The sequence below is a fragment of the Lupinus angustifolius genome, chromosome LG09, assembly GCF_001865875.1.
Source record: "Lupinus angustifolius cultivar Tanjil chromosome LG09, LupAngTanjil_v1.0, whole genome shotgun sequence".
Lineage (NCBI taxonomy): Eukaryota > Viridiplantae > Streptophyta > Magnoliopsida > Fabales > Fabaceae > Lupinus > Lupinus angustifolius.
The window spans coordinates 3,036,155-3,053,599 of NC_032017.1; the positions used below are offsets into that span (position 1 = coordinate 3,036,155).

General features: G+C 34.5%; 2 protein-coding genes across 2 annotated transcripts; both read right to left on the reverse strand.

Annotated features, from left to right (window-relative positions):
• Positions 297-1,121, reverse strand: LOC109356158. Its single transcript, XM_019599494.1, has 2 exons — positions 842-1,121; positions 297-721 (listed from the first exon to the last, which is right to left on the reverse strand). Exons 1-2 carry the CDS (start codon positions 1,119-1,121, stop codon positions 297-299), a joined length of 705 nt encoding a protein of 234 aa, XP_019455039.1.
• Positions 1,161-1,730, reverse strand: LOC109356159. Its single transcript, XM_019599495.1, has one exon. It carries the CDS (start codon positions 1,728-1,730, stop codon positions 1,161-1,163), a length of 570 nt encoding a protein of 189 aa, XP_019455040.1.

Sequence of the window (17,445 nt, forward strand, 5' to 3'; positions counted from 1 at the left end):
ATGAGATACAACCACAATTTCCTGCTCAGTTCATCCACAAATGTTACAATGTATCTACTTCCCCCTAATGAGGGTGTGTCAAATGGACCACACACATCAGAGTATACAACATGTAGTAATTCATTTTCTCTTGAGGGGGTGTATGCACTAAATGAGGATCTGGGTTGCTTGCTTATTTGACACTTTGCACATACCTTGTTAGGAACATGAATTTGTGGTAGTCCTTTGACCATGTCTTTATTTCTCAGTGTGCTCAAGTCTCTGAAGTTCAAGTGACCAAACCTCAGGTGCCAAAATTATGATTCCTCTGTTTGAGAAGTAGCTGATAGGCAATATGTTTCGAATGCTCTTAGACTCACTTGGAAGGTCATGTTTTGTGCTAGAGGTACCCTTAGAATCTTCTTGTTTTCAGCATAAAAAATTTCTAGAATGCCTTGATGCATTTGTAATGAGAACCCTTTTTCCACCAATTGTCCCAAGCTCAATAGATTACTCTTCATGTTGGGGACATAGAGAACATCAGCTATCAGTACATTCCTCTCATCATTCCTACTGATCAAGACATCAGTTGTCCCTTCTGCTTGGATAAGCCTGCTATCTGCTAATCTCACATTGTTCTTTCTGTTGTCATCAAAATTACCCAACCAATTCCTATTCCCAGTCATGTGGTTTGAGCAACCTGAGTCAATGTACCACATATCATCATTGCTTGGCTCACAATCTGTAGTCATCATCAACAATACTCGTTCATCATCTAGACTTTCAGTGCTCTCATTCTTGGCCAAGTGAGCTTCATTTTGAGACTTGCCAAGATTCCTACCATGGCTTGGAATTTATTGACATTCACTGCTGAAATGTCCAATTTTATCACAGTTGAAACATTCCAGCTTCTTCTTATCCACCTTTTTCTTGTTCCCTTGCCACCTCTGGTATTCTCCTCTTCTTGATGATTGTTCTCCATGATCAGACTCGAACCTTTCTTGGTCAGTGTATTGAGAATTCTTGAAATTCCCTTTTCTTTGATCTTTTCCTCTGTTTCTGCCCCTTTGACCTCCCTTGTTTCCATATCCTCCTCTTCTTGAGGTGTAAGCCTGTAGAGCCTGTTCAGCTGGCTTCTCCATTGACCTTTCTATTAGTCTTTGTTCATGAGCTTCAAGTGATCATTGAAGATCCCCTATCTGCAATTCCTCTATCTTCTTAGATTCCTCAATTGCAACAACAATATGATCAAATCTGGGGTTGAGGGTTCTCAATATCTTCTCAACTATAGTCTGATCTGTGATCTTCTCACCACTTGCTTTCATCGCATTGGAATGGTTGATTACTTTATTGAAAAATTTTGCAATCCTTTCACCCGAGTTCATTTGCATGAGCTCATATTGTATTCTCATGGTTTGTAACCTTACCTTCTTTAATTGTTCAGCTCCTTCATTGTTCTTCTCAAGAATTTGCCATGCTTCCTTTGCTGACCTTGCCTCTGATATCTTCTCAAAGTGTGCTTCATCAACACATTGATGTAGCAAGAACATAGTCTTGCAGTCTTTCTTTTTGCACTCTTTGTATACTATTTTTTGTGCTTCAGTTGAAGCCTTTGTCAACTTTGGAAGTCCTTCTTCCACAATTTCATTTACATCTTGGAATCTCATAATAGTTGTCATTTGGATTCTCCATCGATTCCAGTTCTTTCCATCGAGTATTGGCAAATTTGATGGAAAACCAGTTTGTCCCATTGGTGTTGAAGAAGAATTCGCGGAATTAAGTGAGAAGAAGAATAAGATAAAGAAGAAAAATCAAACCTAGCTCTTGATACCAATTTTGTTAGAACATGAGAGATTAAAGAAGTAAAGGTGAAAGAAAATGAGAAAGAATTGTGAAGAATGAGAAGCAAATGAATGAGGGAATAACCACTTTCTATTTCTGAAATTTCAAGTAGTTGTTAGTTGGGTGCACCTTTCCTTATATAGTTAGTACACAAATCACAATTAACTAACTTTTGAATTACAAACTAACATTTTATACATTGTCATTGTACTATTCAATATTTAAATATTATTAACTTTTCAAAAAATAATACAAATGAATAATATACTGACTGTATATAAATTTTTAATAGAAAAGTTTACCTACCACTGCACACAAAAGTTGGATCCTTAATATATAATTGTGTTCAGCTCAAAATTTGTGAAATCTATTTGGTGAGGCCCCTCTTGCACCATTGAAGACTGTGTCTGGAATCCACCTCGATATTCCAGGAACAAGATATTTATTTATGGAAGCCACATTGATTTCAAAAGGGTCCAACTTTTAAGCTTGTCTACATGTGTATGGTGGAGGCAGCTTTTGTGGCAAAGCATCATGATAGTATCACAAGGATGTGATTGTCCCTTCCCTCTTGCATGCCTCTGTCTCACTTTTTGTTTACGAGTTGAATTTTGGAGATGAATCAATAAAAATGGAAGGTTTTAGGATCATGAAATATATGTGTGAGATGATTCTAAAATTTTTCATTTCCTTTTATTTCCTTTCAAAACTCAACTCGCAAACAGATTTTAAGTAGCGGATCTAGAACCCGTAATCATGATGATAAATTGTATTGAGTAGTGCAAAATATTTAAGATTCGGAATCAGAATGATAAATTATACTGAGTAGGGCAAAATATAAAATTATAATATAATCAATGATTATATACTACTAGTACAAAGTTAACACACATTTCCCTGTAAGTATATTTTTATCATAAAACTTTTAGTAGCAAACTTTCTGTAGATATAAACTATTATTTACTTTTGATTAAAACTTTACTTTGATTCTAGGTAAAGAACATTTTACCCAACCATGCTCGATCGTGGTGAAAATAGATGTGAACTTAGATGAACTTTAAGTTCTCATTTTATAAAATACTTTACATGATTATAACCTTTAATTTAAAGGTTAGTCGAGGGAAAAAATATTCTAAGAAATCTGTTTTATTATGTACTCTTTTAACGGCCAAAATTTCTTAAAAAGAAATAGTTTTATACCCATATATTGTGTTTTACAACATATTTATTAAAAACACAAAGTTGAAATGTGGTTTTTTTTTCTTTATTTGAATGGACGATGAGTCAAAAGCAGAAAGAAATTGCACTATTTATTTTTTATTGAGAGGTTGTGCATGTAAAACATATAGTGCTTACAACTTTCGAATATTGTTTATAGGTGTCACATGATATTTAATTATCCACGTGGGGATTGCTTTATTAAGCAAATAATTATATAAAAAAGTCATCACATGATAAACACAATAGTCAAACAAGTTACCCTAATAAGTATGAACAAAAAAAATTCCGACCACCTATTAGAAATGGGACATGTTGAAGTCTATGTTAGATGTATGAAAAATATTTTATTAATTTTGTTGGGTTTATTCAAGTGTGAAGTCTCATATTGGATATAGTGAAAGAGTTTATAAGTATGAAAGACCCATGAAATTAATATCTTATGGTTTTGGTTCAAGACATGGTATCTTACTTATGATTCTTCACTCTTCTTATATCCATATAACAATAAAACTCCCTGGTAATTGGATCTCTGGTCGTAGTCTAATCCACAAAGCTAAGTTCCCTTAGGTAATCTTTATGTCTTGAAATAGATTATTTTTTCACTTTTGATGATGATGCACAAATATATGTTCAAATTTGTACATCAATTGGAAGTTTTTTTTTTCTTGCAAATTAACCAACAACCTATATTATAACATCACACCTCTGACATATAATCATGGGCCCATGAATACGCCTCTGTATAACCTGTAGAATTTTATTTTATTTTCTAAAAGGGAGTCTCTTTCAACTCGAATTTATGAATTTAGAGACAAATAAGTATTGTTTCAATGAGTTGCTATCACAAAGCTATAATGACTTAATGATAGCGACTCATATGAATAATAATTATTTGTTCATGAAGTCATGAGTTCGAGTCGCAGGAAGCTCCCTTTAAAGAAATAAAATACTGCAGGGATATTTAAGTTTGTGGGTGATATGTTTAGTGCATTCATGGACATGGGAGGTCTCATGGTCTCATGTGAGGCTGTGGTGTTATATATATTATTTTCTAGATTTTAAGGAGTTTTTTTTTTCAAAACTAGAGCTGTTACACTTACATGGCATATATTAATTTTCGGAACTATTTAAATGTCATAGTAATATATATTTTTTAACTTTTAAAATTCTCGTAAAATGTTTGATAGTTATAATTTAAACTGCAGAAGTTATTCAAAGATAAAATTATAAACATACAATTAAATTATTAATAATTTCATTCCTCGTTTCTACCTAGGTCCTGTGCCTTAAAAAAAGTGTTGGATCCAAAAATAGGCATATAGCCATATAGCATCACTGTAAATAGGAACTATGATGATTGATTTAGCATGTGAAGATTAAAAGAAAACAGTGAATAGTGATGAACAATAATAGTGAGAATTGTAGGTTAATGTGTGCATCAATTGCATGGAATCTGAAAAAAGTATAATGGATCACTACGTGAATGGAATATAAAACAAAATCTATCCCTCTCCCCATGTTACTTTTAATATAATAATATTGAACATTTTAAATAAATGTAATGAAAAAATAAAAGTTAGTGACATTTTTATCCTTTAAGTATAATTAGTTGACACTTTTATTTTTCAAGTGTAAACAGATAAACTTGCATCTGATTCTATTGAAGATGCTCTAAACGAACTCGAAAGAAGTAAGTAGTAACAGAATAAAATTTGGATACAATTTATATGCAAAATGGAATGTTAATTTTATTACTTATGTCCAATTAGGAACAAGCGAACAATCAAATAGTAAAGAATATAGAGACAATAGAATAACATAAGAGATTTTGTAACGAGGTTCGGTTAATTATGTCTACGTCCTCGGGAGCGTCGAGCAGCTACCACTATATATTATTAGAGAATTATGATTAATGTTTGACTATTCTTCTCCTTTTTACATTAGGTTTACATAACATAAATATATATTCCTCTATCCTAACCCCTTTATATCAGCCCAAATTCGTAACTTGTATTGCTGTTATCTAGAGATATGAGTCATTGCACAACAATCTCCACCTTGGCGAATATCATCAATCTCTATCTTCGGTCATTGGATTGGTGGCGCACTATAGTCCAGCATCATTGAATGTTCAGCAAGCTCAGGCAATGCTTGAACTTGTCCACAGTAACCGGTTTGGTTAGCATATCAGCTGCATTTTCTGAAGTGTGAAAACCTTCTGCAATAGTATCTGCCCACAAGCTACCAAGTCTCTGATCTTGTGAAATTGCACATCAATATGTTTGGTCCTAGCATGATACATCTGGTTCTTTGCCAAGAAGATAGCAATCTGACTGTCACTTTGCAGCAGAACTCCACCTTGCTCAATGCCTAACTCATTTACCAGCCTCATAAGCCATATGACTTTCTTAGAAGCTTCACCAACTGCTATGTACTCTGCTTCAGTTGTGGACATAGCAACAACATACTGAACTGATGATCTCCACATAATTGGTCCACCTGCAAGGGTGAAGACAAACCCTGTTGTGGACCTTCTAGCATTTGAGTCTCGTGCATAGTCTGAATCAACATAAACAATAACTAAAGGCTTACTCTGTTGGCTGCCAAACATGATACTGAGACTTGTAGTCCCCTTCAAATGTATGAAAATCCATTTGACTGCTTCCCAATGTTGCTTCCCTGGTTTTTACATGTACTTGCATACTTGACTAACTGCTTGTGTCAAGACCGATCTAGTACAAACCATAACATACATCAAGCAACTCACTACACTGACATATGAAACCTTTGACATGTATTTCTTATCTTCATCTGTCTTTGGACACTGATCTAAGGAAAGCTTGAAGTGATTTGCCAATGGAGTGCTCACTACTTTAGCATTGCTCATATCAAATCTCTCTAAGATCTTTTCAACATAGCTTTGTTGGGAGAGTCATAGTTTTCTAGCTCCCATATCCCAGTGAATCTTCATCCCAAGAATATTTCTAGCAGCCCCTAAATCAACATATCATCAACATATCACTCAAATGATTAGCAGGAATCAACATATCATCAACATAAAGTAGCATAAAAATAAAAGAACCATCGTCAAGGCTTTTGACATAGACACATCAATCATACTCACAACGCTTATAACCAAACTTCAACATATAAATGTCAAACCGCTTGTACCACTGTCTGGAAGACTGCTTCAACCCATATAGAAACGTCTTTAACTTGCAAACCAAGTGACTCTGTCCAACTGCACTGAACCCCTCTGGTTGTGTCGTGTAAATTTTCTCCTCTAATTCACCATGGAGAAAGGAAGTCTTCACATCCATCTGTTCTAAGTGCATATCCTGGCTGGCTACCAAGGAAAGCACTGCCCTGATAGAAGTGTGTCTCACCATTGGGGAGAAAATCTCATTGTAGTCGATCCCCTTCTACTATGAATACCCTTTTGCTACAAGACGAGCCTCAAACTTTTCCCCTTATTTTTCTGATATTGATGGGTTCCTCTTGTACACCCACTTGTACCCAAATGCACGCTTGTCTGTGGGAAATGAGACAAGCTCCCAAGTTCCATTGTTCTTTCTTCTAGTTGTTTATAGCCTCTTGAAAGCTACATGGATCTCCTGAACTAATATGAAGAGCAATTGAAGCCATATCCTCAAAGTCATATCTTTCTAGAGGTACCTATCCCTGTCTCTAGCAAGTAGATACTCATGCACGCCTGAACTCTCCGCCTGAGAATCATCATGTTCTTGATTTGAACTAGTGCATGGTTCCTTGCCTTTATTCACCTGAACCATTTCATTGCTCACTAGAATCATATTTTGATCCCAAAGTCTCTCCATTTGGCATGGGTACCTTTGTCAAAACTGATTGTTTCATCATGAAATCTTCATTAAACACTACATTTTTGCTGAACACCACCTTTCTGGAAACTAGATCCCAGAACTTGAACCCTTTCACACCTTTGGTATATCCAATGAAGATACACATCTTTGACTTAGTATCAAGTTTAGATTGTTCATCACTGGGTACATGTACATAAGTAGAACAACCAAATATGCGTAACATATTATAATTGATTGGGTTACGTGTACATACTTCTTCTGTAACTTTACCATCCAATGAAACCTGTGGTGATCTATTAATGACATAGCATGCCATACTAAGTGCCTCTTCCCAAAATCCTTTGGAAAGTCCAGTATTCAGTCTCATACATTTGGTCATCTCTGTAAGGGTTCTATTTATCCTCTCTACAACAGCATTCTGTTGGGGAGTCTTCTTCACTGAAAAGTGTCTCTGAATGCCATGTTCCTCATAGAATTTCTGAAAATATGAGTTTTTGTACTCCATACTATTATCTGACCTCATGTATTTGATTTTCCTACCAGTCTGGTTCTCTACCTCTGCCTTCCAAACCTTGAACTTGGCAAAGACTTCTGACTTATGCTTCATAAAATATACTCAGACCTTGCGAGAAAAGTCATCAATGAAGGTAACAAAATACCTAGAACCTCCTAGGGATGGTTCCTGAGTGGGTCCCCATACATCAGTGTGGACATAGTCTAGAATGCCCCGAGTCTTGTGGTGGCCAACCTTGAAACTAACTTGTGTCTGTTTCCCAAGCACACAATACTTGCACAAATCTAGCTTGCATTTGTTGACCCCCCCCCCCTTAACAGTCCTCTTTTGCATAGTTCTGTCATGCCACGCACACTCATATGTCCCAAATGCATGTGCCATAATTTTGTAGCACCATGGTCTGAATCTACTAAGATTTTTTCAGCCACTCCAGCAACTCCACCTACAACTGTTCTCCCTAATAACTTGTAAGTGTTCCATGTAGTCCTTTTACCCTTCATCACAGTCATAGCATATTTGCATACTCGAAGAATATCACTATCCCCATCAGCTATATAGCTAAATCCTTTGGCCTGCAATGTCCCTAAAGAAACCAAATTCTTCTTCAAATCTGGTATGTGTCTAACCTCATATAATGTCTTCACTACACCATCATCCATCATAATTCTTATTTCTCCAATACCAATAATTCCACATGCTTTATTATTTCTGAGATACACGAAACCAAAAGTGTATGCCCTGTATGTGGTGAACCATTCTCTGTTTGGCGTCATGTGGTGGGAACTGATGAGTGTGAAATTATGCTGTATTTGCATTGCATTTTAGGACATAACTATGACTTTAGGATTGCTTTTAGCTTTTATTTCTCTTTGTTCGGGTTGAGCGAATATTTTTTGCTATGTTATGCACTTTGGATGGATTAAAGCCAAAAAGAGTAGAGATTGAGTGCAAGAGGATGAAATTCAGTGTTAGGCTATGCGAAGACCAAATGAAGGGCCAAAAGAAGTCATAGATGTTATATTATATTCCTATTTTTTTTATATTTGTTTTGTTGGGTTTAGCCCAATATTTTGTAATTATGATAAATAAGGCTTCTCCCTTAAGGATGAAAACACTTTACAACTTTACACTTTATATTATAATTCTCTAATTTAGAATTTGGTATTCTCTTCTCCATCATGAGTGAGTAATTCCCTTTGTTTATAGGATTGGGGCTATGCCCTTTATTTTCAATAAATACTTATTCTTACTTCTATTTCATTGAGTGTTGTGATTTGAATCATTAAACTGAGTTTTATTCGTGTGGGTTGTCTGACCAACAAATTATACCTCTTAGATACGTTGGGGAAGGACCGAGAGGTGAACCCAACTATTTGTTCATTCAGTTATTCAAACTTGAATCCTAATTCACGAGAGTAGTATTATGATTTTATGGGGTTTTTTGAATTCACTTTGAGTTGCTACGAAGTGATTGGATAAAAAGATCAAAGTAAAGGATTTGATTGATAATAGTACCATGAGAGTAGGTGCGACTTCAATTGAGTATACGTGTCGGAGCTCAAGAGAGGATGACACATATCGGAGATCAATTCACCCTCGCAACTTAAAGTTCATGAAAAGGAGAAAAACAAGGATTTGCGAGTGTAAAGGCGGTAACCCTTATCCTACGAACTATTCCTAAATTAGATTTTAATCATTTTTAATATTTTCATAATTATTATTGTCAATTTCTTAATTGTTCTAAATTCACTTTTATTTCCTTATTTGAGTTAAGTATAAATTAATTGTTATAATTCAAGGAACTTTCCAGTCCTTGTGGGATCGATATTTTATTACTTGACGACATAATCATGCACTTGTGATTTGCCCTATCAAGTTTTTGGTGTCGTTGCCGGGGATTTTGTCAAAATTTCTTTAATTTTCAGTTAATTCATTACTTTACTCTAGTGTATTACGCGTTTTCCTTTTTCTTGGTACCTCTACAGGTTGCCCATTTGGTTTATGCAAAATTCAAATTATTACTCAACACCAGAAAGGACTTTTCGTAGAAGAAGAAGACAACAAAGAGAAAGATCAAGAGAAATATGTATGTGTATACAAACAATGGGATGAAAAACCACTTTGCCACTATGCAGTCCTAATACTCATAGTTCACGTCCTGGAATAATTCGCCCAGCTATTGAGGCAGCGAACTTTTCTTTGCCATCTGCTCTGATCCAAATGGTGATGCAAAACCAATTTGGAGGAGGAGCTCATCAAGATCTGAATGCCCTTCTTGGAATTCTGTCAGACATTAAGGATTCATGGGGCTTCTAAAGATGTCATTTGTCTCCGCATGTTTCCATATTCCCTTAGAGACAGAGCTAAGACATGGCTAAGGAATCAAAATGCTGAAATTCAAGCAACATGGCGAAATTTGGAGGAGGCTTTTCTCAACAAATATTTTCCTCCTTCCAAAATTGTGCACTCTAGGCACTTCATCCAGAACTTTAGTCAAAAGAATGAGGAGTCAATTGCTGAAGCATGGGAAAGATTAAATGAATTGACTAAAGTTTTCCATCATCATGGTATTTAACCTTGGATGTTGGTTCAGAACTTCTATAGTGGGCCAGACTTTCCATCACAACAATTGTTGGACTCTTCAGCAGGTGGTGCCTTTACGTGCAAAGGAATTGATGTTGCTTCAAAGATCATAGAGAATGTAGTTTCCAATCATTACCAATGGGAAAATGATAGGAGACATCATCCAATAAAATACTCTGGTTCACAATATTCAGGCAATCAGATGGAGAAGGTAATTTCCACGTTAAAGAACATTTCTCAAAGGTTTGGAAAGCTAGAAAAATATCATGCTAATGTTATTGGGTCTATTGCAACATGTGAGGGATGTGAAGCAAAAGGTCATGAGTGGTTTGAATGCAAACACTTCACTGAACCTGAACATGGAGCATTGGTCAATGAAAAACATGAATTGTGCAACTACTATGACTACAAGGAGAGGAGCGGACAACAGTTTAACCCACCATACACGCAGAAGAATCCCAAATTTTCTTGGATAAGCAACAATCATTCTGAATCATCAATACCAGGATGGGCCAAATAACAAGAAACCTCCAACAAGGTTCCCACATGTACAATCTTATCCTATTGACCCTACTCTTAAAACATTAATGGAAGGTCAAGAAAAATTGCTTCCTAACCAAAATAAATTCCATTAAGATCAAGTCATGATTAATAAAAAAAATTCAAACATGCTCAATGACTTGAATTCTAAAATAGAAAACCTGGCCATCCATGGTAAAATGCTGGAAACACAAATTACCCAACAAGTTAATAATCCTAACAGGCAAACGGGAATGTTTCTAGGACAGCCAAAGAAAAATCCAAATAATGAACATTATAAAGATGTCAAATTAAGGAGTGGAAATGAACTAAGTGATATTCCTCAAATTAGAAAAAAGACACAAGTGGAAAAGGAACATACTAAGACACAACCCCCTAAAGGGGAGTAAAATTTTGAAAATGTGTCTAAGTATGTAGCTCCACCACCATATGTACCACCAGTTCCTTTTCCCCAAAGATTAGAAAAGGCAAAATTAGAAAAGAAATTTGGAAAAAAATTTATATTCTTAAGAAATTATATATCAGATTATCCTTCACTAAGGTACTGCAAGAGATGCTCGCGTACACAAAATTTCTTAAGGATGTTTTATCTAAAAAAGAAGACTAGAGGATTATGAAACAATTGCTTTAATTGAGGAGTGTAGTGCTTTAATTCAAAATAAATTACCTCCTAAATTAAAATATCCTGGTAGTTTTTCTATCCCATGTTTAATTGGAAATACTAGTTTTGATCATGCTTTATGTGACTTAGAGGCAAGTGTGAATATCATGCTTTTATCCGTGTGAAAAAAATTGGATGTGGGTGAACTAAAACCCACTACTATATCACTTCAATTAGCGGATAGGTCAGTTAAATTACCTATAGGCATCTTGGAGGATGTTCCTATCAAAGTTTGGGAAATTTTTCATTCCAGCAGATTTTGTAATACTAGAGATGGAAGAGAATTCACAAATCCCAATCATACTAGGTAGACCCTTTTTGGCTACTGTTGATGCTATAATTGATGTAAAGAATGGAAAACTTTCCCTAAGAATAGGGGATAAAAAAGTTGAATTTGATATTGCTAAATCTATTAAACAACATTCTCTAGAGGATTCATGTTTCAAGGTTGTGAAAGAGGAAGCAGCTAAAGTGCAACTTAAGGATTCCTTAGAGAGATGCATGGTAGATGGTGACACTTCAGAAGTTGATGAGAAAGTGGTTGAGGTTATTGAATTTCTGAATGCAAGTCCAGCACTTCCTCACAGCCTGCAAGATGAGACCTTCAAGGTAATGCCCAAATATGAAGATTGGGAGGAAGGGAAAACACCTAAAATTGAATTAAAAACACTCCTCTCCACCCTCAAATATGAATTTCTTGGACCTAATTCATCTTATCTAGTTGTTGTTAATGCTAAATTAAATAAATTGAAAACTGAAAACTTGCTAAGGGTCCTTAGAATGCACAAGTAGGTAATAGGATACACATTGGATGATATAAAGGGCATAAACCCTTCTTTTTGTATGCATAGAATTTTCATGAAACCTAACCACAAAACTTCAATTGAAAACCAGAGGAGACTAAATCCTAATATGAAAGAAATGGTTAGGAAAGAAGTGCTGAAACTTTTAGATGTTGAGGTAATATATCATATATCTGATAGTGAATGGGTGAGCCTAGTTCATGTGGTTCCTAAAAAGGGAGGATTGACTGTTGTGAAAAAATGAGAAAAATGAATTAATATCAACTAGAACAGTCACGGGTTGGAGAATGTGTATGGATTATAGAAAATTAAACACAACCACTAGGAAAGATCACTTCCCTCTCTCATTCATTGATCAAATGCTTGAAAGGCTTGCTACACATGAATATTTCTGCTATTTAGATGAGTACTCGGGATTTCATCAAATCCACCCAGAAGACCAACAAAAAACTACTTTCATATGTCCTTATGGCACCTTTTCCTATAGGAGAATGCATTTTGGGCTATGTAATGCCCCACCCACTTTTCAAAGATACATGACTACAATATTTTCTGATTTTATAGAAAACATAATGGAAGTTTTTATGGATGCTTTTTTTGTTTATCGACTTTCATTTGATGATTGTTTAACAAATTTGATAAAAATATTATAGAGAGGTGAGGAAATGAATCTTATACTAAATTAGGAAAAATGTAACTTCATGGTGCGCGAGGGTATTATGTTGGTACATTTAATTTCAGGAAAATGGATAGAGGTGGACAGGGGGAAAATTGTAGTAATAGAAAATATGTCACCGCCAATTAACATAAAAGGTGTTAGGAGTTTCTTAGGCCATGCGGGATTTTACCGCACATTCATAAAATATTTTTCAAAAATTGTGAAACCCTTTCTAACCTTTCAATGAAAGATACTGCATTTAATTTTAGTGTTACTGGTCTAGAATCGTTTTGCAATTTGAAGGAGACATTGGTTACTGCACTAATATTCAAATCACCATATTAGAATCTTCCCTTTGAAGTGATGTGTGATGCTAGTGACTATGTTGTGGGAGCAGTGTTGGACCAAAAGAATGATAAGAAGATGCATTCAATCTATTATGCAAGCAAAACACTTGATGGGGCTCAAGCCAACTATGCCACCACAGAGAAGGAGCTACTAGCTGTTGTGTTTGCCTTCGAAAAATTTAGGTCCTACCTAGTAGGTTCTAAAGTTATAGTCCATACTGATCACTCAGCCCTGAGATACTTGATGAGAAAGAAATAAGTCAAGCCACGTCTCATCCGATGGATTCTCTTTCTGCAAGAATTTGATCTCGAGATTGTTGACAGAAAGAAGGCAGATAATCCAGTTGCAGATCACTTATCTCGGCTTGAAAATCCAAGTGGAGGGGAGGAGGACATACCTATTGATGATTCATTTCCTAATGAGAAACTCCTCCTCCTTGACATTGTAGAGGCACCTTGGTATGTTGACTTTGTAAACTAATTGGTCAGCAAGATTCTTCCACCTGAAGTGAAACCACAACAGAAAAAGAAATTCTTCTCGAATCTGAAGAAGTATATTTCGGATCCTTCTTACCTTTACCGACTCTGTACTAATGGTATTTACAAAAGATGTGTTCCAGAAGAAGAAGTGTCAAAGATCCTGAGTTATTGTCACTCTGCCTCTTATGAAGGCCATGCCAGTAATTCAAAAACAATAGCAAAGGTATTCCAATATGGTTTCTTTAGGCCACACATATTCAGATATGCAAGGAGTTTTATTCCCATATGTGATTCTTGTCAAAGGGTGGGGAACATATCGAAAAGGCATGAAATGCCTGAACCCCATCCTTGAGGTGGAGATATTTGATGTATGTGGAGTTGACTATATGGGACCTTTTCCTACTTCAAACAACAATAAATATATCTTCAGGTCATAGAGTCTCTGTTTCAAATACAACTTATTTGTTAGAGACTTGGACATGAACCGCTTCTCTAATGTCTCTCATACCTCTGTTGGTGACGTTAGATCCATAATATGATACATCACCTCATCTGATAGACAAAGTCGTATGGTTCCCGCAGCCTTCTCCTTCAACTCTTCCCAATCTAGTTGATCCATACTCTAGTTTATTCTCACGCAGCACCTTTGATAGACCTTGTTGAGCCAACATATCTTTAACCCTCCTTTGCCACAATCCGAAATTATGAGTTCCATCGAACTTCCTCACCTCGAATTTGGCACATGGGTTAAGAGCCATCTGATACCAATTGTTGGGAACAAGTGAACAATCAAATAGTAAAGAGTATAAACACAAGAGATTTAATAACGAGGTTCGGCCAATTGTGTCTACGTCCTCGGGAGCGTTGAGCGGCTACCACTATATATTATTAGAGAATTATGATTAATGTTTGACTATTCTTCTCTTTTTTACATTAGGTTTACATAACATAAATATATAGCCCTCTACCCCAACCCCTTTACATCAGCCTAAACTCATAATTTGTATTGTTGTTATCTAGAGATATAAGTCATTGTACAAATTGCTCACTCACTAACATAGGAGACTTATATATAGGTGATAAATAAAATTAATGATTATTTTGTCTTAAAACTCCTTAACTTTTCTATAGTTTGAGTTTTCACAATATTAAAATAGTTGTTATATGTTCTTTCAGCAAAGTATGGTCGTTATCTAATGATATATTTACAATTTTTAGTTAAAATTGTTATATTTATAAATACGCTTACATTTAGCATGACTTGGATATTTTTATTTTTAAATTTAGAAATTATGTAAGAACTTATATTGCTAAGATAATTTTAAAACATATTCCAAAATGACTTCATATGTGAGCATTTGTGGAGTTAGAGTTGTTGACATAAATTTGTGAGTCATGTTCGCAAGTAACAATTTTATTTGGGTGGGAGGACCTTTAATAAATATTTTGAAATTGTGATGAGTCATATCATAATAAAATTTATATAAGCTTAAGACAAAACAACTCATATTTATATTGACATGAAACTTATTTAATCCTAAAAAAATTAGTTGACATCATGATGACAAGTTCTCCTATAATAGATCTTCTATCTTGTATAATTCCTTTTTTTCATATATGAATATATTTTTTAAAATAAGAAAAGGACTTGTGCTATTTTCATATATCAAATTCATTAATACGCTAATAAATGTAAGATATGTTTTATGCAAAGTAGATATTTGTGAGAAGAATGCATGACACAGAAAACTGTGGCAGCTTTACAAATTCAATATTACATGATTGACATAAACTAACCCTTTGAAAAGCAAATACATGTGCTTATGGTTGTAGAGATTATTTGACAAAGTCAACAATGAGAATGATCATGTCTAATACCAAAGTAATTTTGGGTTCTTAGATCTGCTTGCAATAAGGAACCATTTGCCAAAACTTTGGATTGTTGTGCCCCACCAACAAACATGATTGTACATGACCAATTTTGACCATGGATTTTGTGTATCACTATAGGCACTCACATATCCGGCGATTCAGTGTGCAAAACTTCCATATAGTAAAGTCCGAGAAAGATGGATATTTGCAATCTTACTCCTGTAAGCGGAGAGACTATTTCCAGAATTTGAACTCATAAACTCATGATTATTAAATAACAATATTATTGTTGCGTCAAACTTAATCATTTAAGTACCCATAATGCAATATTAATTTTCAGGCAAATACAAAATTAGAGATGTGAGTGTTTTTAAGTAAGAGAGATTTATATACATTAATTTACTTAAAAAGAGATGTAAGTTTTTATTTTATTTTTTGTGACAAGGCATGTTAAGTTTTTCAGAAATAGCAAAAAGAAAGTTTGTATAAATTATGTTCAGTTAAAGTAGTGCCTAACTAAATTGAAGAAAGAAAATTTTCTCTTCATTTTCCCAATTAAAGGAAGTGCATCACTATCAATTGGACCTTCCATTGTTAGGCATGTGGATAAGGTTCTAGTGGAGCCTTTGAACAAAATAATGGCACATGATAAGTTACAATGTCGACCACTATAGCAGGTAGGAGAAGAAAGAGATGGTTAATCTTTCTATGTAGGTAGACTTGTAGAGTAAAACTGAGAATATATCTTTTATTCCACAAAGTATACTTATTTATTACACTTTTAATTTAAATATTTTTTTAATCAATTACAGTAATTGGTATATAAAATGGCATATTTTAGGACAAAAGATATGCCCTAGTAAAAGGGGCCATTTAGAGAGGGCCTTTTAATTTGTTACATTTTCTTCAAATTTATCTATAGTCTCTGACTATGGAAACATGTTTTCCATGGTTTTTTTTTTAAATTTAGAATGGAGTTTAATTGATTTGCCAATCAATTTCGCCACTAATTTCTGGTAAGAATGAATTTAAAGTAGGAATGTGGTATCTGCAATGTCTTATTTACCAATCCCTTCAAACCTTTCTTGACTAGTTTTTTTATTATCAAAAAACATATCTATTTTTAAAAAGCTAAAACAAATAAATCATGTTTTTGTTGGAATAATTGCTCATTTTTCAAAAGCTATTTCACAAATTTTTATTTAAACTTTTTTTGGATAGTAATTAAGTTCATCCAAACACAATTAAAAATGTTGCTATAAAATTCTATAAAGAGCATTCTATATTTCAAATGTTCAATTGTTCTGTCTTACACCCATTTAGCACTATCAGGCCCTTATTTGTTTTCACATGGGCCTACCTTGTTTGAAGGACCCTTTTTCCATTCTTAGGGTTAGGGGGATTCCTTAGGTAGGGAGACTAAAGAGCATAGAGATGTTGAAAGGGAGCACTTTTTTTAGGATCCTTAAGGTACATTGATAAAGACAAGCATGATTTCATGAATCACCCAATCCTCCATCATATAACAATTTGCTTCCCTTTATTTTACAAAACAATTATGAAACATTAATCCTACTAGTATGAAATATGAATCGAATAATGTCATAATGTTTTATCGTAAATTACATTCATATACAAATTTGCTTCCCTTTATTGTATTTTACAAAACAACTATGAAACATTAATCCTACTAGGTGAAACCCGATATATGAATCAAATGATATCATAATATTTCATCATAAATTATGTTCAAACAAAATATTCTACCTTTTTCCTAATCATTTTGCCTATATTTGTTCTTATTCCATTTATTTTATTTGCATAAAAAGGGATAGTTTAACCGAGTGTTATGATCACGATTTTGGATGTTTAACGAGGGGGTGAGACAAAGTGAGATATAACTATTTGCAATAGTAGAAAATATATATGGTTTGATATGGTTGTATTGTGTAGGATAATAATGGTTGTGGAGCACATTGGTTGATGCAGTAATGCAACAAAGGGACCAACTATTTAACCCTTTTAATGAATAATTAACAGAAGCTATAGGAGCAAATGTTTTCTTCAAGAGCTTTATCAAACTAGCATTGCAGGTGGAAGGGTTAG